Source organism: Mytilus edulis, chromosome 14 (assembly GCF_963676685.1).
Source record: "Mytilus edulis chromosome 14, xbMytEdul2.2, whole genome shotgun sequence".
Classification (NCBI taxonomy): Eukaryota; Metazoa; Mollusca; class Bivalvia; order Mytilida; family Mytilidae; genus Mytilus; species Mytilus edulis.
The window spans coordinates 14,316,274-14,344,237 of NC_092357.1; the positions used below are offsets into that span (position 1 = coordinate 14,316,274).

Here is a 27,964-nt window from a genome sequence, read left to right on the forward strand (position 1 = left end):
TTTCGGAAGTGGCTTGATTCATAACAAACTTTTCTGACATTTTCCTCTAATAATTTTAATCGCACATCGCAATGTGCATTTTAGTTGTTATATTTGTTTGATTCTTTTTATCTTTCAATTCAAAATAATATCTCGAGTACAGTTTAACTTACTTATTATACAATCTCGATCGATGTTAAATGGTTCTTAAAATGTTAATCAATTTTGTTTTTTAATTGAAAGTTCATTTTTACATACATGTACATTTTGTGGTCGTTGCAAATGTTGCTTACATATTTCTATTGATTCTATTTCAGATTTTTATTAATAACTTGAGCGCCTACGTGTACTTCTTAACAAGCCATTGGATTCAAAGCGCAATTGCATCATTCCTGTTTAGCCAATGGAATCGAAGCATTATTACATCATTTTTCATCATTCTCATATAAATCTGTGCATTCATTCTATGAAGTATCTACATGCGAAAGTGTAGGACATTTATAACATTTGCTAAGTTTGCATCATCCACTTTTTGGACAGTTTTAAATGTAAGTATATATGTTGTTGTCTTAATAAATGCTCAATTATGGAAATTTGTTAATGCAATACTTTTATTGAAATTATGAATTGTACCAATATCCAGTTTTATTTTTACGAATGTTTACATACATTTTATTTGCGTAATAATGTAAATACTATACTGCAAGTGATATTTATAATATAAATATTATTCATGTTATATGCATACTTTAAATGTAAAATGAATGCTTTAAATATTATGCTCAATGTTAAATGAAAATTTTAAATGTTATACTTCATCTTAAATGAATACTTTAAATATTATGCTCAATGTTAAATGAAAATTTTAAATGTTATACTTCATCTTAAATGAATACTTTAAATATTATGCTCAATGTTAAATGAATACACTAAGTGTTAAACTTCATCTTAAATGAATACTTTAAATATTATGCTCAATGTTAAATAAATACTTTAAGTGTTAAACTTCATCTTAAAAGAATACTTTAAATATTATGCTCAATGTTAAATAAATACTTTAAATGTTAAACTTCATCTTAAATGAATACTTTAAACATGTTAAATGTTATACTCAATGTTAAATAAATAATTTAAGGGAGTTCGCTTCTCAGTTTCAAAATAATTAGCTTTTCAAAACACTAGTTTATATTGAGAGGGGATAAAAAACGGAATCATAAGAGCAAAAAACATGTATATGTATAGGTCATTGTGCTTGTTTTCGAGATATTTGGCGGGAAAATATTTTCTCTTTACCTTACATAGTTTTATCATTGACAAGTTTTTGTCTAATGCTTAGTTCGTTTCTGTTTTTGTTACATTTTAATGTTGTGTGGTCATTTTCCTGTATTCAATGCGTTTCCCTCGGTTTTGGTTTATGACCCGGGTTTGTTTTAATTTATCGATTTATGAGTTTTGAACATCGGTATACGACTGTTGCCTTTATTTAAGTTCCCAAAAACTATTGAAAAATAATTAAAATTGTATATGACTATTACAGATTGTTTATCATTATACATGTAGAAGATTTATAAAAGGAAAAATGGGGGTCAATGGGCAATTGTTTAAAGGCATTCAAATGGATAAAACCAGAGGATTCCGAAAATCTGACAGAAATCTCAAAATATTTCAAGCGAACTTCCTTAAATGTTATACTCCATGTTTAATGAATATTTCAAATGTTATACTCCATGTTAAATTAATATTCTAAATGTCATACTTCATATTTAATGGATATTTTCAAATGTTATTTTTCATGTTAAATAAACACTTTAAGTGTTATATTTCATTTTAAATACACACTTAAAATAGTATGCGTCATGAAATATGAATAATGCAAATATTATATAAATTTCATGAAGTATAAAAAATGTAAATATTATACTTGTATATAAATGTTTCAGCAACATGTTTAACTGTTGGTACGTCATTGTCATTGCACTCAGCATATACCATGAGGTGAATGCAGAAGAAAGTAAGCTTTATATAAATGGATGAACTGTAAATAGAATCAACATTAACATTGATAAATATAAATAATCAACATATATTGATATAGTGCATTATTGATTGAGGGGAATATATCTCACAAACACAAAACATAAGGTTAAAGTTCATTTACAAAAATGAATGCATAGAATTTCGTTCGAAAATGTGTCCAACTAAATGTATTAATTTTATGTAATGAGTTATAAGAGAGAAGACGTTATGAAAGTCAAAATATATTTTATTGGCGAAGTAAGATCATAGCTTCTGTCGGTTACCAACCCACAAGCAAAGGGTCTTTGGGCAAATTAGATGCAAATAAAATAGATAAATAAAATTCAAAATTCAAATAAAAACTAAAATGAAATGAAATTTTGAAATAATGGGGTGCTGAATTGAATCCTGGCAACAGATGTCCAAAATTAACATGAGAAACTACGTTTGAGGTGGAAATGAAGATCACATGGAGGAATGTTCTAAATTAAATAATAATACAGTGATAAATCAAGTCACTATGTCCAGTGCACGATGTTTTGTCGATATTGTCAACATCGCAATGTCAACTTTATAATGTCGTTATTGTGTTTACATTGTATCCTATCAATATGTTCTATACCTTTCTGTTTACATCGTTCACATCGTATACATCGTGATGCTGACAATATCGTGTCAACATCGTGTTTATATTGTATTTATATATATAAAGTATATACCTTTCTGTTTACATCGTTCACATCGTATACATCGCGATGTTGACAATATTGTGTCAACATCGTATTTATATTGTATATATAGAGTCTATACCTTTCTGTTTACATCGTTCACATCGTATACATCGCGATGTTGACAATATTGTATCAACATCGTGTTTATATTGTATATATAAATATATATATAAAGTCTATACCTTTCTGTTTACATCGTTCACATCGTATACATCGCGATGTTGACAATATTGTGTCAACATCGTGTATATATAGAGTCTATACCTCTCTGTTTACATCGTTGACATCGTATACATCGGGATGTTGACAATATCGTGTCAACATCGTGTTTATATTGTATTTATATATATAAAGTCTATACCTTTCTGTTTACATCGTTCACATCATATACATCGCGATGTTGACAATATTGTCTCAACATCGTGTTTATATTGTATATATAGAGTCTATACCGTTTTGTTTACATCGTTCACATCGTATACATCGCGATGTTGACAATATCGTGTCAACATCGTGTTTATATTGTATTTATATATATAAAGTCTATACCTTTCTGTTTACATCGTTCACATTGCATACATCGCGATGTTGACAATTGTGTGTCAACATCGTGTTTATATTGTATATATAGTGTCTACACCTTTCTGTTTACATCGTTCACATCGTATACATCGTAATGTTAACAATATAATTTCAACATCTTGTTGTTGTTGTATATACTTTTTTTTCGTTTTTTTTTTAAAATAAGTTAACATTGTAAACATCGCTATGTTAACGATGTCAACGATGTAAACAATATATAAGAGTTCAAACAATGTCAACGTTGTTGACACGACATCGTGTTTACATTGTATACATTGCAATGTTAACGGTGTCAACGATGTAAACAATATATAAGGGTTCAAACAATGTAAACGATGTTAACGCAACATCGTTTTAACATTGTATACATCGCGATGTCAATGATGTATACATTATATAAGGGTTTAAACAATGTAAACAATGTTGACACTATATCGTGTTAACATTGTAGATATCGCGTTGTCGACAATATTGAATAAACATTCTTCACTGGACATGAATGTTAAAATGTGCGCAAAAAAGCTGTGCGAGTAATGACGGTTTATCCTAGTGCAAAAGCCATAGTTTTGATCACATTATTTATACATAATATAGACAGGGTATGAATGATTTGTTGTGATCATGGTACACGAGTAATAGCCATAGATCTAAATCAACTGGTCCCCAATTACAAGACTGTGCAATTGCTTTCTTTAACCGAAACAACTCGTTTCCAACTTATGACCTGAACCATAAGCCTGAACCCTGCTAGCTCCAAGTCTTATTTGCTCATATACTGGATGAGCTCTCTTGCCTAATTCAAATTGATTGTGAAATAGATATCAAATATAAAAATACATCAGTTTACTTACTGGTATCATTGATATTTACCGTTGATGAATTTTTTTTATAGCTGCGAGATACCATTTTATATATATATATATATATATATATATATATATGACTTGTAAACAAATACTGGATACCCAGACTTTTAACAGTCACTCCACTGGTACAGAATACACTATATTTTGCAATTTTAATTGCAAGACTTCAAATGTTGTGTATCTCTTACAGTGTAAATGTAGTAAACAGTATGTTGGCGAGTCAGAACAGCCGTTTCACAAACGAATGAACGGCCATCGTAGCGACTACCAATACAAGCCAGACCTCCTTCTCAGTCGACAATTAAGATCCCCTGGCCACACTAAGGCAGATCTCAATCGACTGACCATTAAAATCATTGACCACAACTCTGCTTGGTCTAAGGAGGATAGACTCGCTCGGGAAAGGTTTTGGATAAGGAAATTAGAAACTTTGGCACCAAATGGGATAAATGAAAAGATGTAGTTCGAAACCATGCAGTGCTTCACATCTGGGTTATATTACTTATTATTACAGTCTCTGTTTCTATTTCTTTACCTTACTCATCTCTAAAATAAATCTGTTAAATATAACAATTTAAATTGCTTAATTTTTTTAGGGATGTGTAAGTACCAAGCCACGTTCAACTAGTTTACTTTAGTCAAAATTTATTATTATATTTTAACGGCCGTTTGTTTTAAACATCGCAGACTCTAATGTAACTACACTACCGTTGTCAAATCTGAAATATTTAACAATTTAGACCGTTCAGTGCTGTTTATTTGGAATTCTTATTGACGCAATCTTTCTTGTAACATCATAATTGTCGACACCGTTAAAGCTTTAGAATTGTGCTAGTTCATATCGCACATTAGTATTTTTCTTGAAAGCATATATTTGAACTATCTGATGTAATTAGTCATATAACCTATGTCGTGTTTAACAAATTTTTAGAATTGTGCAAGCGTCTTACCTGATGTTCGGTTTGACTTTTTTATTGTATAAATTTCAAGATTGTAACAGCTTAATCTAAGTAGACTGATAATTGATTCATTCAATATCACAATCAAATATACCGATGAAGGATATCTGTTATCCGAAATATTTATAAATAATTACATTTATAGTTACTTTTTTTTGTATTTGGAGTTGTTGTGTACACTTTTTTAGGCTTATATATATATAAAATGCAGAACTAGTTTCTAAAATTAGTGAAATGCTTCTCTCTTTTCTATAGATGACAGATGAAAATAAATCAAATTTAGGTATACTTGTGGTGAGAATGATATAATTAGAATAATTGTAAAAATTCCGTCATGATATGTACACGTACTAAACATGCTTTGAATATTACTTGCGGGACTATACCTTCAGTGTGATTATAAAATAAATCAATGTTGAAATGTTTTCTAATCAGGATGAGATATATAGATAAGAAACCAATTATAAATAAATCAATCTTATTCTTATTCGTTGTATGGTCTTTCATAGTAAAAGCAATCCGGATCAATATAGTATTCGCCATTTAGAATCGGTTTCCTTATTATGCTCGAAATGTTACTACTCAAATCATTGTTAAAGCTAAAAATGTCATGTTCTGAATTAGCTACATTAAAATTAAAGAATAAAAGATGTACCTGTTTTATTGATGTATTAAGATAAGGCATACTGACACTTATCTCGACTGACATACGTATAGATGGTCCTGCTGATGAATGAAATAATCCTGCATAATAAATTTTCAGTTTCTGTTTCAGTTGCGTAGCTATTTTGACATCACAGGTGGCTAAAGCAGTTTTCTTTACCCCAATTATAACACCTTTTTTCAACGCCTTTTCTACTCAGGCATCATAAACCTTCCAATAAATGTCATTATTAACAAATATAATTAAATAATATACTTTTTATACACTAAATAAATATCAAAATGTGTGCAATGCAATTTGGATAACCGAAAAAACAATCGGTTATAAAGACATTACTACGAAATACGAATGAATATTATTTAAAAAAATATTGATATATATTTTAGAGACATATTGTATTATATATGACGATATATTATATGTCTCTGTATATATGCGACGCAATTTTGCTGACCGAAAAAACAATCGGTTATAAAGACATCACTGAAGCTGCCATATCAACAATTTTATCAACTAATTTCTTTTAACGGAGGCTCAACTTTGAAATATAATTTACGATTTACTACTGTCCTAAACACGCTAAAGAACAATAAATGGTACCACAATTAATTGCATTTGATGGTGTAAATGTCTCACAAGGCAACCCCATTATTAAATAATAGTTAACATACCTGATAATGGAACAGCACCATTATAATCTGCATTACAAAATGTAAATTGAATAGAAATACCTGGAATCTAGTTTTCATTATGTACATGTAATACCTCGATAAAGATACAAAAATATTAATGTAACTGGAATTAAAAACTATGTGAATCAAACATTTATTATACAATCCAACATAAATTAAAATAAATTCGCTCGTATTATAATAACTTTAGTCAAGGATTTGTATACTATATATAAATCATTGATTTACACTAATGTATAAATTATCAAATTGAATGTGACCGATTTTAATTAATCAATCAATAATCTGTTGAAATTGAAAAATTAATAAGATAAGTATGTACATTAAATATGCGTACAATAAACTCAAAAATCTGACCTTAGATATATTCAGTTACTTCCTAGCAGACCGCGCATTCAGAATATTGTTTACATTAAATATGCGTACAATAAACTCAAAAATCTGACCTTAGATATATTCAGTTACTTCCTAGCAGACCGTGCATTCAGAATATTGTGAGGAGTGCTATAGCTGTTAAAATTGATATGCCGTGTAATAGAATTAAGACATGCACGTTACATTGACCTGTGCATGAACTGTCGCAAGTCTTGCCTTCCTCTGATAACGCGATTTAACGGTCAAGCCCTTTAAATCGAATTATATCATTTTGATCTAAAAAATATAATGCATTAACACTATCGAATTTGCCGGAAATAAAAATTAATTTCTTCATTTCTTTTGACTGCAAAACATCACTTGTAATTTCAGAATCAGTTTTGGAAACAATTGTGTTTATCCTCTATTTACCTTTAATCTTTTCATAATACATAGTTTACTGTTGGAAATGTAAACATCGCATGATATACAGTCATTTTAAAATATAATATTTTAATTTTTAAGAGTTAACTCGTCAATGTGCGGCCTCACAGGGAAGATGCGCTAAAACAAAATATTCCAATTGTGAAAGTAGTTTTGGTTCTGGATGGATTAATAACGGCAGCTGTTGTCGAAGGAAACCGTGTTGCGTGTGTAAGTATACTATCATTCAAGTCGTCGTAAACTAACATTTTTTTGCAGTATATCACGTAGATATTAGCTAGAATATTTATATAGTGACTTAGCTACTTTAGCTACAATAATGAGCAGAAGAATATTTAACTTCAATGTTTCATCGAGTGCATTGATTTAACAAAGATGAAAGCTCTTTAACAGCGAAAGCTCTTTTTTGAGAGCCCAGGTAGTCGTGTGGTCTAGCAGGACGGCTGCAGTGCAGTCGATTTGGTGTCACGATATCACAGTAGCATGGGTTCGAATCCCGGCGAGGGAAGAACCAAATATTTGCGAGAGCAAATTTACAGATCTAACATTGTTGGGTTGATGTTTAGACGAGTTGTATATACATTATAGACACAGCCATGTATCACCATCATTGATGGCGATCCGATGGATACATCTGTTGTAGAGTTGTCACTGACTCAGACGTACTTATAAATATAATTATTTTCTGTGACTGTATATTACATTAATTTGTAGGATCCTTTACTATAGATAATTTAGCTGATCTGTAACAATAACATCTTCATGCCTTATATATCATGTACTGTAGTACGCCGCTAGATTAAAACTGACGAGGAAAGGTAACACACGGCCAGCGAAAGCTCTTTTTTTGAGAGCACAGGTGGTCGTGTGGTCTAGTGGGACGGCTGCAGTGCAGGTGATTTGGTGTCACGATATCACAGTAGCATGGGTTCGAATCCCGGCGAGGGAAGAACCAAAAATATGCGAAAGCAAATTTACACATCTAACATTGTTGGGTTGATGTTTAGACGAGTTGTATATATATATATATTATATATGGTGTGTTTAATAACCTTTAATTCCCCTGACTGTTGATGTGTTTAATTACCTTAAATTCCTCTGACTGTTGATGTGTTTAATACGTAAGAAACTATATTTATTATTCAGATCGCAGAGAAGGTATATGTTGAGACATTCCCGGCTTAGATTTTATATACCCTGTCTAAGAATTGAATTAAACTTGTAATACGGATTACAATTTTCTAATAAATTGTATAATTGTATGATACTAAACTTCTAACGGGAGGGATTATGCTGGATATTCATTTGATGAAGAAAAATCTTTCAATCAGTTGAATTGAGGTCTTGAGCGTGCATGCCAGTGACAGCTGTCATTTTTCGTAGTTTCTTTTGTTCATTTTTCTGGACTATCGAACTCGAGCTTCTTTTTATTTGAATGTTAATGCGCGTATTGTTGTGTGTTTATCGTTCTTCATTGGCTAGATGAATGAGTACAAGGTTGAGATTTCACAGAACATGTTAAACACCGCTGCATGTTTGCGCCTGTCCAAAGTCAGGATATTCTGGTCTTTGTTAGACTCGTATGTTTTTAACTTAAGTTATTTATGTAGTTCGGTGTTAAGTATGACGTTAATTATCACTGCACTAGTAAATATTTTTGTTAAGGGTCCCGCTGAAGCACGTCTCCGGCTGCGGAATTGATTATCTGGCTGTAATCGAAATACATCGGTAGTCTCAGGCTATTGTCTGCTCTTTGGTCGGGTTGTTATCTCTTTAACACATTCCAGTCTCAATTTTATTTCATAACCTTGAGAAATATTTTATAATATCTTGAGAAGTTCAGTGTAAAAATATTTAATCTGTATCTAATGTTATCGTAGACACATTCCGAATTTTCTTTTATAATCTTGAGATCTTTGTTTTTAGTTCAATGTGAAGATATTCAATCTATTCAACGTCAAATAAATCCTAGCATCACTGTCAAAATGAAAGCAATTTCTAACAAGAAGCCTACAAAACTCTGAAAGAGCATTCTTTTATGCTTGACACATCTTTTGGCCAATTGATCGAAAACAAATGTTACGATAAAAAATCTTTCGGGAAATTAACAAATACATTTTTTATTCAAATCAAATAAAATATTTGTCCTTATCTTAGTTTTTCAGGAAAGTAATGCATTCTTTTACCACTATAACAGATCATTGAGCGATACAAGTTAGAATCTTACAATTAAAGTTTTCAATCAACTAACGTAGCGCTGATTGTCTCTCGTGGATTTGTCTCTAAACATTTGTTAAAAAAAAGAACTAATCCACCTGATGAGTTAAGCATTTTTCAACTGATTTTTATAGTTCGTTCTTATGTTGTACTGTTATACCACTGTCCCAGGTTAGGTGGAGGGTTGGGATCCGGCTAACATATTTAGCCCCGCCATATTATGTATGTATGTGCCTGTTTCAAGTCAGGATCGTATAATTCAGGGGTTGTCGTTTGTTTATGTGTTACATATTTGGTTTTCGTTCATTTTTTTTTTATGTAAATAAGGCCGTTAGTTTTCTCGTTTGAATTGTTTTACATTGTCATTTTAGGGCCTTTTATAGCTGACTATGCGGTATGCGCTTTGCTCATTGTTGAAGGCCGTTCGCGGTGACCTATAGTTGTTAATTTCTGTGTCAATTGGTTTCTTGTGGAAAGTTGTCTCATTGGCAATCATACCACATCTTCTTTTTTTATATAAACTATATAAACAGTTTAGTTATATTATTTGTTCTTTTGTTTGTTGGTTATAGCTTGTAAACTGCAGATATTCTTGTAGTTCAGTGTGAAGATATTCCATCCAACAATCTCACAAATGGTGCTGTCACTGTAAGGGAAAGAACTATTGGCTCAACGGCAAATTTTACATGTGACGCAGGACATTTACTTGTTGGAAACGAAACTATAACATGTACATCCTCGGGATGGAATGGGAATATACCACAATGTCGCTGTAAGTACAAACACTTTTTTGAACTTTGAATTTTCAATGCTCTTAAACTTTGTACTTGTTTGACATTATATCTATTTTGTATTCGCGTCACTGATGAATCTTATTTAGACGAAACGCGCGTCTGGCGTACTAAATTATAATCCTGGTACCTTTGATAACTATTTAGTTCAGTGGTTGTCGTTTGTTTATGTGTTACATATTTGGTTTTCGTTCATTTTTTTATGTAAACAAGGTCGTTAGTTTTCTCGTTTGAATTGTTTTACATTGTCATTTTAGGATCTTTTGTAGCTGACTTTGCGGTATGCGCTTTGCTCATTGTTTAAGGCCTTATGGTGACATATAGTTGTTAATTTCTGTGTCATTTTGGTCTCTTTTGGAGAGTTGTTTCATTGGCAATCATACCACATCTTATTTTTTATATAAACTATATAAACAGTTTAGTTGTATTATTTGTTCTTTTGTTTGTTGGTAATAGCTCGTAAACTGCAAATATTCTTGTAGTTCAGTGTGAAGATATTCCATCCAACAATCTCACAAATGGTGCTATCACTGTAACGGAAAGAACTATTGGCTCAACGGCAATTTTTAGATGTCACGCAGGACATTCACTTGTTGGAAACGAAACTATAACATGTACATCCTCAGGATGGAATGGGAATATACCACAATGTCGCTGTAAGTACAGACACTTTTTTAAACTTTGAATTTTCAATGCTCTTAAACTTTGTACTTGTTTGGCATTATATCTATTTTGTATGAGCGTCACCGATAAATGTAATTTAGACGAAACGCGCGTCTGGCGTACTAAATTATAATCCTGGTACCTTTGATAACTATTGAGTTCAGTGGTTGTCGTTTGTTTATGTGTTACATATTTGGTTTTCGTTCATTTTTTTTTATGTAAATAAGGCCGTTAGTTTTCTCGTTTGAATTGTTTTCCATTGTCAGTTTAGGGCCTTTTATAGCTGACTATGCGGTATGCGCTTTGCTCATTGTTGAAGGCCGTTCGCGGTGAACTATAGTTGTTAATTTCTGTGTCAATTGGTTTCTTGTGGAAAGTTGTCTCATTGGCAATCATACCACATTTTCTTTTTTATATAAACTATATAAACAGTTTAGTTGTATTATTTGTTCTTTTGCTTGTTGGTTATAGCTTGTAAACTGCAGATATTCTTGTAGTTCAGTGTGAAGATATTCCATCCAACAATCTCACAAATGGTGCTGTCACTGTAACGGAAAGAACTATTGGCTCAACGGCAAATTTTACATGTGACGCAGGACATTCACTTGTTGGAAATGAAATTATAACATGTACATCCTCAGGATGGAATGGGAATATACCACAATGTCGCTGTAAGTACAAAAACTTACCTGTGTTTCCATTGGATTGTCGGATATTAATGTAACAAACAAACAATAGTATTACAAGGTTAAACTATATCAACAACACATTATGCAATTGTCAATTGTTATGTTATTGTTAGATGAATTTGGCTATTTATTTTATGTATTTTTGACATATAGCTCTTTAACGGTTTCGGTACTTATACATCTTCGGATTTCAAATCATAGAGCATTTTAAAATCTTACAATACTAGTCTTCAAACAACAGACGTAGAGCACGTATGTCTCGTAGATTTTTCTTTTAACATTTGTTAAAAAGGAACTAAACAGTATTTATATATCATTAAAATTGAGAATGAAAACAGAAATGGTGAATTTGTCAAAGAGACTACAACCCCATAAAACCACACAAAAACAGACGACGGACAACAATGGAGAAATTTCCACACCCAGATGTTGTCTAACAAAACGTGTAGTAGTTCAATTAAATTGAACGTCACACTAAAGTCCAAAACATATATACGAGTATTGTTTGTTCTTTTTTTTTGGTAATAACTTGAAAACTGCAGATATTCTTTTAGTTCAGTGTGGCGATATTCCAACCAACAGTCTAACAAATGGGACTGTCATTGTAGCGGAAAGATATGTTGGCTCAACGGCAAATTTTACCTGTGACGCAGGACTTTCTGTGGTTGGAAGGAAATCTATTACGTGCACAACATCAGGCTGGAATGGGAATATTCCACAATGTCGCTGTAAGTACAAAAACTTACCTGTGTTCATTTGATTGTTGGATATTAATGTAACAAACAAACAATAGTATTACAAGGTTAAACTATCTCAACAACACATTACGCAATTATTATGTTGTTGTTAGATGAATTTGGCTATTTATTTTATGTATTTTTGACATATAGTTCTTTAACGGTTTCGGTACTTATACATCTTCGGATTTCAAATCATAGAGCATTTTAAAATCTTACAATACTAGTCTTCAAACAACAGACGTAGCGCACATTTTCTCTTGTAGATGTTTCTTCAACATTTGCTAAAAAGGAACTAAACAGTATTTATATATCATTAATATTGAGAATGGAAACAGAAATGGGGAATGTGTCAAAGAGACAACAACCCCATAAAACCGCAAACAGACGACGGCCAACAATGGAGAAATTTACACACCCATAGGTTATTTAACAAAACGTGTCGTAGTTCAATTAAAATGAACGTCACACTAAATTCCAAAACATATATACGAGTATTGTTTGTTCTTTTGTTTTTTGGTAATAACTTGAAAACTGCAGATATTCTTGTAGTTCAATGTGAAGATATTCCAACCAACAGTCTAACAAATGGTACTGTCATTGTAGCGGCAAGAAATGTTGGCTCAACGGCAAATTTTATCTGTCACAGAGGATTTTTCCTGGTTGGAAGAAAATCTATAACGTGCACAACATCAGGCTGGAATGAGAATATTCCACAATGTAGTAAGAACACTAACCTCATTTTTCCTTTGATTGTTTGTTATATATGTAACAATAATGTACAATGTTTAACTATCTTAACAACACATAAGGCAAATGTAATTTAATCTTATACTTATTATCATAACATATCATATTTTGACTGTGAAGAGATACTCTTCTTGAGTGGAATAGGATGATCACTAAAACAAGAATAGAGACACGTTGCCGATGATTACATCGAATAAAGGTACAAAAAACCTTACCAATCTGCAGGTACTACTGTTTGCAAATAATCAGGATGAGATGGTATATTTGCACGTTGGCAATGGTCAGTACACATACAGGTATCAGTAATATTCCGCTGTTCAAAAGTCGATAAATCGGTTCAAAGAAAACAAATCCGAGTTACAAACTAAAATGGAGGGAACACATCAACTATGAGCCGAAAACAAATTAACAACAGAACACTGAAATGTAACAAAAACAAACCACAATGCAACATATATAGAAACGAACTATTAGATAACAACTATAATATTCCAAAACACTTTTTTGACTTAATGTTGGCATCGTATCTAAAATAGCCAACACAATATCAAGAGCAGCAAATACTATCTAACTAGCGTTAATGAATCCTGTCATCACTGTCAAAATAAAAGAAACGCTAACACGAAACCTACAAAACGCTGAACAAAGGATCATTCTGATATGCTTTATTTTAAGGGTTTTCTTGTCGTAGAACACACCGAGGGGTGTTAGGATTGATCAAATGAAAAACCAACCGTAGGGAGTTCCTTCTGTGGGCAATTCTGACACCCCGAGTTGTGTTCTACGACAATATAAACATTTAAATATGCATTATCTGACTTATATACCGTGAAGAAATACAAAAAATATAAAGATTTGCAAAGTTAAGCATCCTATTTTACCGACCACACGAAAGTGGGATATTCCTTTCTAATGCGTTCCGGTTTCAATACGCCCTTCGGCTCATTTAGAATGTGAAATCAAACTAATTAATTAATCTAGATATAAACCTTAGATATCATTATCTATACCTATTAAAAATACTACTGTAACTGCACAAAGTAAGACATAAATGAATTGTTACCATCCGATAACATTTGATAAAAATTTCAAAAAAAGAAAAGGGTGAGGGGCTATTTATTTTATATTTGTAATGACATTTTTGTCGTGGAAAAGTGAATATTGTTACAGCAATTTTAATTTTAAATTAACTTTTAAGAGATAATCAGGATAAAATTCCATACAATCCCCAACCCGACCCCATTGTGAGGTACGTTGATTTTATTCAATAGAATAAATATTGTATTAGAGTAAAAGGTATACATAAATGTAAAAAAGTTAAAAACTGTCACAAGGAACACAAAATCATAACACATGTACATGTAACACGAAAACGAATATCAATACATGCAGGTCACAGTATTATTTTCTATTCAGTGTGAACCAATCAATTGCAATAAGATTTTCAAAATCTTACACACGAATATGTTAACGTCTGGGTTTTTTCCAAGTGTAATGAAAGTTTTACATTAAAATTCTTCTCACTTATATAATAAATTTAAATGTCTCAGTGATGATGATTTTACACCTTTAAAAACTGTAAAAAATGAATTTCCCAATTTGCAACAAAAGAGACGAATATGATTTTGAAGTAATTTAAAGTTTTTTTTTTATCAAGGAAAATAATCAGCTCACATAGGTCATTATTTTATGCATTGGAACATATTTCATTGAAACATGGTATCGTCCGGGTTGCTTCTTCGAAAGAATGTCATATCGTTTAGAGAGAAAATAACTCCATATATAAATATCTTTTAGTATATGAATCGAATTTTAATGTCACGTTTTGGAGTAGGGCACTTTCATGACATTAATAAACAAAACTTGTATTCTAATATCTCGAAAATGGTAGATTTAGGTAACAAAAATCCAATAAAACACTTAATATAGTAATGAATTATTTTCCACTATAAAAACTCACAGAACAATGCGTTTTAAAAATTGTCGTTGATCAACAGATTGAAAAGTATGTAGTAGCTTCGAAACAAAAATACTATTAGCTCTTCTAACACTATATACAGCTATCGAGTTGCATAAGTTAAAATATGATAACTAAAACCAATGGTTATTTTAGATTTGTTTATGACTTGTGTCCATGTTGACATGTGTTTGCTTTACATCTTCTATGGTGTATAATACGAATAATTTAAACTGTAATAACCGAAAGAATGTGTCTGCCTGTCCCAATTAAAATCTATCAGTTTATTATCTTCGGAAATTACAAATATGAGAGAAGAAAATAAACTTTAAACTCAACCAACTTTAAAAGCACTGTAATGGATGACAGTTAACAGAAAAAGTTTATTGAAACATTTAATACTGTTTTGATAATTTTAGCAAAAATATTATGTCCTGAGACGATAGCCTTCTTTCGAGGTTCAAAGTACATATTCAAATGTAACCAGGCAACTTGGTCTAATTCTGAGGTATGGAATATAATATTTTGATATACAAGTTTTTTCTAAATTATAACTGTTTTTTTAACTCTTTATCAGAGGTATATGTACAGTACTGTCTTTCTGGCATAACAGTAATGAAATAATTACTTTAGTTGTACATGGCAAGACCTAACTGAATGTTTGATCCCGAAATTCACTTCAGTTTCGTACCTAATTTTCGATTCATTAACGAGTCTTTTTGGACATATGCTCGTCCTGTTTAAATAATGATGAACATGGTATGTTTGATGAATATTTTAACTGATTTCTTGTAGGCTAACTGCAATGTCCATGGTGGACATTTGACTTCTGTTGAAACTGGTGACGAAAACGCTTTTTTAGTAGATGTTGTTGCATTGATGCAGAAACACATAACGCAAATATTTTATGGTAGGACAATTAGCAATTGTTTCAAATTTCTCGATTTATTTTCGATCAATTAATAAGGTTCCATAGATAACTGAGAAATCAACCGATTTTTACAATATAACGTATAAGACTATTATTCTATATGGTTATATGGGCGCCGATCATGCCTGCATTTGTATATTCGAACAATGTGAAATGGAGTTAATGGCTCACAACAATAGATCATTTGTTGGATAAACTCTTTGCATGTCACTACACAGTTTATTTGGTATGCTTTTTTGACAAAGTAACATATACGTGAAAATAAACTGTCCAACAGGATTTTAGTTGTCACTGGCATATACTAGCATAGAAAAAAAACCAATTACTCCCCAAGGTAACACAATGTTATAAGAAGAATTAGCGGCTTTAAACGTGTTTAACTCCGTAATATTCTATACGTGCCTGTCCCAAATTAGGACCTTATAGTTCGGTGGTAGTTATATGTGATTTTCGTAAATTGTTTTGTTATAAACTAGGGCATTGATTTGTATCATGCAATTGATTTGTTTCATGTTTTTCATGTCGGAACACTTTATTACCTACTCTACCTACTCTCATTGTTGAAGTTCCATACGGTTGCCTATAATTGCTAACCTCAACTTCATGTGAACCTTTGTAGATAGTTGTCTCATTGCAATCATTCTATATCTCCTTATGTATGGTGTACATAGTTATAAAAGGTACCAGAATTATAATTAAATACGTCAGACGCGCGTTTTGTCTGCATAAAACTCATCAGTGGCGCTCAGATCAAAATATTTATATAGGCAAACAAGAACAAAGTTGACGGGCATTGAGGACGCCAAATTTCAAAAAAGATGTGACAAATACAGTTAATGGTAATCTATTCCTAGGATAAAAAAATCCTTAGTTTTTCAAAAAAATCTTTGTAACAGGAAATTTATAAAAATGACCATATAATTGATATTCATGTCAACACCGAAGTGCTGACTACTGGGCTGGTGATACCCTCGGGAACGAAACGTCAACCAGCAGTGACATCGACCCAGTGGTGTAAATAGTTATCAAAGGTACCAGGATTATAATTTAATACGTCAGACGCTCGTTTTGTCTACATTGGAATCATCAGTGACGTTCAGATCAAAATAGTTATAACGCCAAACAAGTACAAAGTTGAAGATAAATGAGGATCCGAAATTCGAAAAAGTTGTGCCAAATACAGCTAAGGTAATCTATTCCTGGGATAAGAAAATCCTTAATTTTTCGAACAATTAAAAGTTTTGTAACAGGAAATTTATAAAAATGACCATATAATTGATATTCATTTCAACCCTGAAGTACTGACTACTAGGCTGATGATAGATAATTCTGTCTTTACATTCATAACACATGCTATATTCTTGATGACCTTATTTTGTTATTGTTTTTTTAAAAGAAATTCATGCAGTTTGAAACTCTAATTTCAGTCCTTTTTTATTTTGCATTTCAATCTTACTTATTATTTTTATTTCACTATTTTAAGCATTCTTTTGGATTGGCCTAACAGACAATAACGATGAAATGTCATATAAATGGTTGTCTGGTAAACCACTTAACTACAGTGCCTGGCACCCACAGCAACCAGATAATAAAGATATGCGAAATAAGCAAGGCGCACACTGTGTTAAGATAAATCCGTTCTATTCTTACAAGTGGGGTGACGAACCTTGTGATACATATTCATATTACGTTTGTGAAATTCGGTAAGTAGAATTGAACCCCATTTACTTTGATTGAAAAAGGAAAATTTAAATATGGAAATCATAGAATACAACTATTTCCTTTAGACAATAAAAGGGAAAAGGGAAATAAGAAAATTTCAATTGTTTGACCAAATCAAGAATATGACAGTTGCTGTTCATTCGTTTGATGTGTTTTATCATTTGATTTTGTCATTTGATTAGAGACTTTCCGTTTTGCATTTTCCTCGGAGTTCAATATATTGTTATTTTACTTGTTTGTGTAAAGTATCGAATGGTGAAAGATTTTAACGTTTTGGTGGAATCATATAGAGTAAATAAACTCATTAAAGATACCAGGATTAAAATTTTGTATTTGCGCTTAGTGTGCTTTGTCTGTATAACATTTGTGTTAGTTTGTTTTTATAATGGGATTGTTAGACAATGTTGACTGCTTAACCATTATTTTTGAAAGTTGTACCTGTTGTGTCTGTTTGTTTATGGTGGAATTTCGTGCGACTGTCATTTGAGTGAGAGGTTTGCTAGCTATAAACAGGTTTAATTGACTTTTTTATACATAAGAAAATGCATATACCGAGTCAGGAATACCTCAGTTGTTATCTTTTTGTTTTTTTTGTGTTAAGAGTTTTTGATTTTGCCATTTGATGAGGGACTTCCTGATTTGAAATTTCCTCCGAGTTGAGTATTTTTTGGATTTTATTTTTTTACCCTGTTGGTAGATAATTTAGCAACTTCTTTGCACCTAAATTTAGTATGTTATCCATAAAATATGGAGAAGATGTGGTTTGTTTGCCAAAGAGACAACTCTCCACAAGAGACCAAAAGATATATATAAACAACTATAGGTCACTGTATGGTCTTCAACATTAAGCGAAGCCTATACCGCAAAGTTAGCTATAACAGACCCAGAAGTGTCAAAGGTAAAACAATTCAAACGAGAAACTTGAATTCCTAATTAATGTACAACAAATAAACGAAAAATAAATATGTGACACATACACAAACGTACCACTGAATTACAGGCTCCTGACATGGGACATGCACATACATACAGAGTGAGGCGGGGTTAAACATGTAAGCGGGATCGAAACGACCCTTTACTGATTAATTTATTTATTCATCTTTATCTATATACATGATATAGTATTAATATTATTATAAGTATTGTTATGATAATCTTTTTTTCAACATTTTTGGGATAATTGTATAATAATAGCTATATCTTAGTTTTTTTATTTGATATTAAGGCAAACTGTGTACTATATTAAAGAATAAATATCACACGTTTTTCACCATAAAAAGCAAGTAATTGCTTAACAAACATATATCTGTATATTTAAAAAAAGGGTTTGCTACCTTAAAACAAATAATTATATCATATCTGATTTTTATTATTCTCCCTTTTGTAGATTGACATAATATATGTCACTTTGAGAGAGCCATATGCATTATCTGAGGACAACATGCTATTTGTCAATTTGGAAGCAAGATATGAACTATATGAGGACGATATGTTATTTGCATTTCTAATAAAATATTGAGAGACTGAATACGAAGTGTTCATTGCTTCATAGTTCCAGATGTCATCTATAAAATAACTTCTATTGAGAATGATAGAACCTTAAATTTAATAGTCAGGGATGAATTTACACGTTAACACGTATAGAGAAATATGACAATAGTGACCATAAAGAAAAGAGACATAGATAATCTTAATTTCTGATCTATTACATCACCTGGCAATTATACAGAAATAAGTAATTGTTCCTATGTTGCGCTGTTACACCATTGTCCCATGGGACCCGCAAAAATGTTAGAGAAGGCTCATTTTAAGTTTTTGTAAATTTATACTTGGAGTAAGTAAAAAAGCAACAAATATTGCAGTTATGGGTGAACTGGGAAGATATCCTCTATTTTTGGAGGTTTTATTAGATATGTTTAAATACTATATACGTTTAAAAAAATCCGATGATTTATTGTATCTTTTAAGAGATAATCAGGATAAAATTCCATACAATCCCCAACCCGACCCCATTGTGAGGTACGTTGATTTTATTCAATAGAATAAATATTGTATTAGAGTAAAAGGTATACATAAATGTAAAAAAGTTAAAAACTGTCACAAGGAACACAAAATCATAACACATGTACATGTAACACGAAAACGAATATCAATACATGCAGGTCACAGTATTATTTTCTATTCAGTGTGAACCAATCAATTGCAATAAGATTTTCAAAATCTTACACACGAATATGTTAACGTCTGGGTTTTTTCCAAGTGTAATGAAAGTTTTACATTAAAATTCTTCTCACTTATATAATAAATTTAAATGTCTCAGTGATGATGATTTTACACCTTTAAAAACTGTAAAAAATGAATTTCCCAATTTGCAACAAAAGAGACGAATATGATTTTGAAGTAATTTAAAGTTTTTTTTTTATCAAGGAAAATAATCAGCTCACATAGGTCATTATTTTATGCATTGGAACATATTTCATTGAAACATGGTATCGTCCGGATTGCTTCTTCGAAAGAATGTCATATCGTTTAGAGAGAAAATAACTCCATATATAAATATCTTTTAGTATATGAATCGAATTTTAATGTCACGTTTTGGAGTAGGGCACTTTCATGACATTAATAAACAAAACTTGTATTCTAATATCTCGAAAATGGTAGATTTAGGTAACAAAAATCCAATAAAACACTTAATATAGTAATGAATTATTTTCCACTATAAAAACTCACAGAACAATGCGTTTTAAAAATTGTCGTTGATCAACAGATTGAAAAGTATGTAGTAGCTTCGAAACAAAAATACTATTAGCTCTTCTAACACTATATACAGCTATCGAGTTGCATAAGTTAAAATATGATAACTAAAACCAATGGTTATTTTAGATTTGTTTATGACTTGTGTCCATGTTGACATGTGTTTGCTTTACATCTTCTATGGTGTATAATACGAATAATTTAAACTGTAATAACCGAAAGAATGTGTCTGCCTGTCCCAATTAAAATCTATCAGTTTATTATCTTCGGAAATTACAAATATGAGAGAAGAAAATAAACTTTAAACTCAACCAACTTTAAAAGCACTGTAATGGATGACAGTTAACAGAAAAAGTGTATTGAAACATTTAATACTGTTTTGATAATTTTAGCAAAAATATTATGTCCTGAGACGATAGCCTTCTTTCGAGGTTCAAAGTACATATTCAAATGTAACCAGGCAACTTGGTCTAATTCTGAGGTATGGAATATAATATTTTGATATACAAGTTTTTTTCTAAATTATAACTGTTTTTTTAACTCTTTATCAGAGGTGTATGTACAGTACTGTCTTTCTGGCATAAAAGTAATGACAAAAATACTTTAGCTGTACATGGCAAGACCGAACTGAATTTTTGATCCCGAAATGCACTTCGGTTTCGTACCTAATTTTCGATCCATTAACGAGTCTTTCTGGACATATGCTCGTCCTGTTTAAATAATGATGAACATGGTATGTTTGATGAATATTTTAACTGATTTCTTGTAGGCTAACTGCAATGTCCATGGTGGACATTTGACTTCTGTTGAAACTGGTGACGAAAACGCTTTTTTAGTAGATGTTGTTGCATTGATGCATAAACACATACAGCAAATATTGTATGGTAGGAAAATTAGCAATTGTTTCAAGTTTCTCGATTTATTTCCCATCAATTAATAAGGTTCCACAGATAACAGAGAAATCAACCGATTTTTACACTATAACGTTCTATACATATTTAAAAAAACTAAGACTATTATTCTATATGGTTATATGGGCGCCGATCGTGCGCGCATTTGTATATTCGAACAATGTTAAATGGAGTTAATGGCTCACAACAATAGATCATATGTGGGATAAATTCTTTGCATGTCACTACACAGTTTATTTGGTATGCTATTCTGAAAACGTTTTTAATTAAAGTGCTCAAAGCACATGTGTAAAGAAATGATGTTGATCTTTTTTTTAAACGGTATAAAATAACACAGACGTAACACTCAAATTTGGTAATGATATATGTATGTTATTTTGTAAGATATTTGAATTTTTCAATTTGTACTTAAGTTGCTTTCATATCGAATATATAGTCTAGCATATTAATCTATTGTAATAAAAATTCATAATATCTAATAAAATTTGTAGATTTAGCTAACAAGGTCCTTATATTTGTATAGAATAACATTTGTTTATAGTGGAAAGTTGTTTTAACGTTAAATAAGCTACAATTAAAAATTGCTTTCTAGTCCCTCTCTGTGATTACCTGTACAGAACTTTGGTTCATTTCCCAATCAATCTATCATGAAGGGAAGATAAATAAAATCGAATTTCAATCATAGTCTTTTTCAAAAATGATGAACGGTTCTTTATATTGGTATGTAATCATTTTAAACGTTTCAAATTTATGAAATTATATTCGTACATCAACGTTTAATAATGGTTAATTAAATACACCATTAACAAAAACTAAAAGATATTGAATTGATACATTTTGTAACTATTCCAATTTATATCAGAAACCTAAACTTAATTATAAAATAATGAACCTGTTAAAGGGAGACAATACTCGCATAACTTTTTCGAATTGGCACATAATTCAACGGAATGTCACTCTTGCATACAAATGACACATCAATATTATTAATTAACTGTGCAATCGCGCTCCACCTTCAATGATGATTCTAAATTATAAATATAACCAAAAGTTGTTAATCTATAGATAGTAAAGACTAATGAAATCTAACCCACTGTTAAAATATTTCTTTGCATTTTTTTAAAACTTCCCCAGTAAAATGTTTGAGCCACTTGACTTTCAAAGCTCATGATTAACGTTTGTACACAATATTTAAATAAAGTAGCTAAAGATTATTCGCTTCTCAAAGTGTAAGACGCCATAAAAATCATATGCTTGCACCATCTTACCCAAAAACAGATTTAATTAAGTTCTGAACATTTCGACATTTCTTCGTTAAAACCGGTTTTAAACAAATCACAAGTACGTGTTAAGATCCGAATAAATACCCATATCCCGATATCGTCAGGTTAATTTGCTATATATACCTAACACATTTGATTCATTATGACATGTATAGCATTTAACAAACCCCGACTTTAATGATAGTATTTGACTCTGTCTATTAAGGTCTATTTAAAATATAGATATCAACTAAGAAAGTTCGGTTTGAAACAAATCTTTAAATTTAATTTGATATAATGCAGACATTTATTGAGTTTATTTACAACCCCTGGGTCGATGATACTACTGGTGTAGTTTGTATTACCGAGAGTATCACCAGCTCAGTAGTCAGCACTTCCGTGTTGATATGGTATATTATTGATATGGTAAACGTGTTTAACTCCGTAATTTTCTATACGTGCCTGTCCCAAGTTAGGACCTTATAGTTCAGTGGTAGTTATATGTGATTTTCGTAAATTGTTTTGTTATAAACTAGGCCATTAATTTGTATCATGCAATTGATTTGTTTCATATTTTTCATTTCGGGTCACTTTATTACCTACTATACGGTATTAGGGTTTTCTCATTGTTGAAGTTCAATACGGTTGCCTATAGTTGCTAACATCAACTTCATTTGAACCTTTGTAGATAGTTGTCTTATTGCAATCATTCTATATCTCCTTATGAAGGTGTACACAGTTATAAAAGGTACAGGATTATAATTTAATACGTCAGACGCGCGTTTTGTCTGCATCAGATTCATCAGTGGCGCTCAGATTAAAATAGTTATATAGACAAACAGGAACAAAGTTGACGGGCATTGAGGACGCCAAATTAAAAAAAGATGTGACAAATACAGCTAAGGTAATCTATTCCTGGGATTAGAAAATCCTTATTTTTTCGAAAAATTCTTTGTAACAGGAAATTTATAAAAATGACCATATAATTTTTTTTTTAATTTTTTTTAAGATTAAACATATTTTATTAACAATCACCTGTTACATCAACCCTCAGTTGCCCAGGGAAACAACTAAGGGGGCCCCAATTTTTACAGTCTCATTTGTCGGGGAAAAAGCAAATGAGAAAAAAAAACTCCCACTATAAATTATTAACATCAACCTTTATAAATATTATCTATCCTTGTACAAATGTACATGTACCTGCAATCATTATCGATCTATAGTATATATCTATAACTCTCACCATATACAATTATTTGAATAAAGTATGTTTTTTATCTTCATTTATTTCTCACAAAGGCTACCTATATTTATTAAGCAGTTTCAATTTTATCGTACATCAAGTCTTTTGTTATGTTAATTTCAATTACATTAAATTTCTGGTCGAGTGATCGTTTACCACGTGCGATTTGTTAAAGGGATGTGTAGTTCACTCATAAAAAAAATGGATTAATGATTTTGATTCCCAATAAAGATTAATTTCAAAGATATGGTGAGTAAATATTTGTTTATAATATGAACCTGTTGATACAACATGTCTTGTTACAATTAGATGATATACATGAATATATACACAACAGAAATTACATGTAGGGAGTTGAGAGCAGTGTACATATTATTGTTCAATCAGTATCAAAGAGGCCATTGCACTGACCTGATCATGCAAAATATATATTTATATATTATTATATACAATATAATTAATATTAATGTCAACACCGAAGTGCTGACTACTAGGCTGGTGATACCCTCGGGAATAAAACGTCCACCAGCAGTGACATCGACCCAGTGGTGTAAATAGTTATCAAAGGTGCCAGGATTCTAATTTAATACGTCACACGCTCGTTTTGTCTACATTCGAATCATCAGTGACGTTCAGATCAAAATAGTTATAACGCCAAACAAGTACAAAGTTGAAGAGAATTGAGGATCCAAAATTCGAAAAAGATGTGCCAAATACAGCTAAGGTAATCTATTCCTGGGATAAAAAAAATATCCTTAGTTTTTCGAAAAATTCAAAGTTTTGTAACAGGAAATTAATAGAAATCACCATATAATTGATATTCACCCAACTACTAGGCTGGTGATAGATGATTATGTCTTTGCATTCATAACACATCCTATATTCTTGATGACATTATTTTGTTATTGTTTTTTAAAAGAAATTCATGTAGTTTGAAACTTTAATTTTCAGTCCTTTTTTATTTTGCATTTCAAGAGAACAATCTTACTTATTATGTTTAAATCATTATTTTAAGCATTTTTTTGGATTGGGGAACCACTTAACCTCAGTGACTGGTACCAAGGATCAACAGAGCAGCCTCCAATTATGCCAAATATACCAAGCACACCCTGTATTATGATGCTTTCTTCTTTAACACAAGTATTATTCAGTTACCAATCTTGTAGTACACAAACATATTTCGTTTGTGAAATTCGGTAAGTAGAATTGAACCCTCATTTACTTTGGTTGAAAAAGGAAAATTAAATTATGGAAATCATATAATACAACTATTTCCTTTAAACAATAAAAGGGGAACGGGAAATAAGAAAAATTTCAATTGTTTGACCAAGTCAGGAATATGACAGTTGCTGTTCATTGTGATGTGTGATGTGTTTTATCCTTTGATTTTTTCATTTGATTAGCGACTTTCCGTTTTGCATTTTCCTCGGAGTTCAATATATTGTTATTTTACTTTTTTGTGTAAAGTATCGAATGGTGAAAGATTTTAACGTTTTGGTGGAATCACACAGAGTAAATAAACTCATTAAGATACCAGGATTGAAATTTTGTATTTGCGCTTAGTGTGCTTTGTCTGTATGACATTTGTGTTAGTTTGTTTTTATAATGGGATTGTTAGACAATGTTGACTGCTTAAAAATTATTTTTGAAAGTTGTACCTGTTGTGTCTGTCTGTTTATGGTGGAATTTCGTGCGACTGTCATGTGAGTGAGAGGTTTGCTAGCTATAACCAGGTTTAATTGACTTTTTTCTACATAAGAAAATGCATATACCGAGTCAGGAATACCTCAGTTGTTATCTTTTCGTTTTTTGTGTTAGAGTTTTTGATTTTGCCATTTGATGAGGGACTTCCTGATTTGAAATTTCCTCCGAGTTGAGAATTTTTTTGATTTTATTTTTTTACCCTGTTGGTAGATATTTAAGCACTTTCTTTGCACCTAAATTTAGTATGTTAACCACAAAATAAAATAAGAAGATTTGGTTTGATTGCCAATGAGACAACTCTCCACATGAAACCAAAAGATATATATAAACAACTATAGGTCACTGTATGGTCTTCAACATTAAGCGAATCCTATACCGCAATGTTAGCTATAACAGGCCCAGAAGTGTCAAATGTAAAACAATTCAAACGAGAAACTTGAATTCCTAATTAATGTACAACAAATAAACGAAAAACAAATATGTGACACATACACAAACGTACCACTGAGTTACAGGCTCCTGACATGGGACATGCACATACATACAGAGTGAGGCGGGGTTAAACATGTAAGCGGGATCGAAACGACCCTTTACTGATCAATTTATTTATTCATCTCTATCTATATACATGATATAGTATTAATAGTATTAATATTATTATAAGTATTGTTATAATAATCTATTTTTTCAACATTTTTGGGATACACGTATAATAATAGCTATATCTTAGTTTTTTCATTTGATATTAAGACAAACGGTGTACTATATTAAAGAATAAATATCACACGTTTTTCACCATAAAAAGCAAGTAATTGCTTAACAAACATATATCTGTATATTAAAAAAAAAGGGTTTGCTACCTTAAAACAAATAATTATATCATGTCTGATTTTCATTATTCTCCCTTTTGTAGATTGACATAATATCTGTCAGTTTGAGAGAGCCATATGCATTATCTGAGGACAACATGCTATTTGTCAATTTGGAAGCCAGATATGAACTATATGAGGACGATATGTTATTTGCATTTCTAATCAAATATAGAGAGACTAAATACGAAGTGTTCATTGTTTCATAGTTTCAGATGTCATTTATAAAATAGCTACTATTGAGAATGATAGAACCTTAAATTTAATAGTCAGGGATGAATTAACACGTTAACACGTATAGAGAAATATGACAATAGTGACCATAAAGAAAAGAGACATAGATAATCTTAATTTCTGATCTATTTCATCACCTGGCAATTATAAAGAAATAAGTAATTGTTCCTATGTTGTGTTGTTACACCATTGTCCCATGGGATCCGCAAAAATGTTAAAGAAGGCTCATTTAAGTTTTTGTAAATTTATACTTGGAGTAAGTAAAAAAGCAACAAATATTGCAGTTATGGGTGAACTGGACATATATCCTCTATTTTTGGAGGTTTTTTAAAATATGTTTAAATACTATATACGTTTAAAAAAATCCGATGATTTATTATCAAAAGAGCCTTTCAACCTCTCAAAATCTCTATATGATGAGCAGATAAAGAGCTGGCATACCAGTATTCAAACTTTATTTAAATACTTTAGCATCAATGAAAATTATGCACTTAATTTAAAGACGAAGTTAAAAAACTATTTATGCAAAAAGATGCAATCAAAATATGATTTAATATGGCAAACTGAGCTTAATAATGATTTCAGAGGCATTAAACTATATGGTAACAAGCTTAGAACTTATAGACTTTTTAAAAGCCGATTTTGCTTAGAAAATTACCTTCTGCAGGAAAATTTTAGATATAGACACTATTTAACGAAATTCCGTATCAGTGCTCACGATTTAGAGATTGAGAGGGGAAGGTACAAAAATCTGACAGTGTCAGAATGTATCCGTAAATTGTGTGGTACTGAGGTTGAGGATGAAATTCATTTTCTTATTCAGTGCCACAAACTTTCAAATATTCGTTTCAAATTTTTAAAGGAAATAAAATAACGGTTTAAAAATTTTAGTGGTTTAGATATTAAATATCAATTTATTTGGCTAATGTCTTCTGAAGATATTTTCATACTCCAGAAACTCAGAGAATTATTGGGAAATTTATCCTCATATAGGAAAGTTTCCTTAAATGATATGTAGATATAGTAATGCCCAGTGAACCCCCCTTTTTGACCTAGTTATATTATTAAACACTGTGCTTGTTGTATTCTTCTACTTGTCTTAATAAATATTATTTTTTTAAAAAACATTTTGTCTTAATCATATTGAATCACTTGTAATCATTTGTATGTAATTAATGTTGATTGTTCTCCTCCTTGTGGACGTTTGGATTAGCAATAAAATATATTTGAATTTAAATTTGAA

The 27,964-nt window shown here is 31.0% G+C and overlaps 1 protein-coding gene across 2 annotated transcripts; it reads left to right on the forward strand.

Moving 5' to 3' along the window:
• Nucleotides 1-295: 295 nt before the first annotated feature.
• On the forward strand, nucleotides 296-27,958 carry LOC139503080 (P-selectin-like). Of its 2 annotated transcripts, none has more exons than XM_071292754.1 (12): nucleotides 296-527; nucleotides 1,920-1,990; nucleotides 7,369-7,497; nucleotides 10,103-10,276; nucleotides 10,778-10,951; nucleotides 11,456-11,629; nucleotides 12,202-12,375; nucleotides 12,937-13,107; nucleotides 15,511-15,599; nucleotides 15,887-16,001; nucleotides 17,506-17,725; nucleotides 26,532-27,958. In XM_071292754.1, the coding sequence occupies exons 2-12, from the start codon at nucleotides 1,924-1,926 to the stop codon at nucleotides 26,539-26,541; spliced, it is 1,497 nt and encodes a 498-aa protein (XP_071148855.1). In that variant the 5' UTR covers nucleotides 296-527; nucleotides 1,920-1,923; the 3' UTR covers nucleotides 26,542-27,958. The 2 variants fall into 2 exon arrangements, with proteins under 2 accessions (XP_071148855.1, XP_071148856.1); XM_071292755.1 differs by lacking the exon at nucleotides 26,532-27,958 and adding an exon at nucleotides 19,132-19,272.
• Nucleotides 27,959-27,964: the final 6 nt, after the last annotated feature.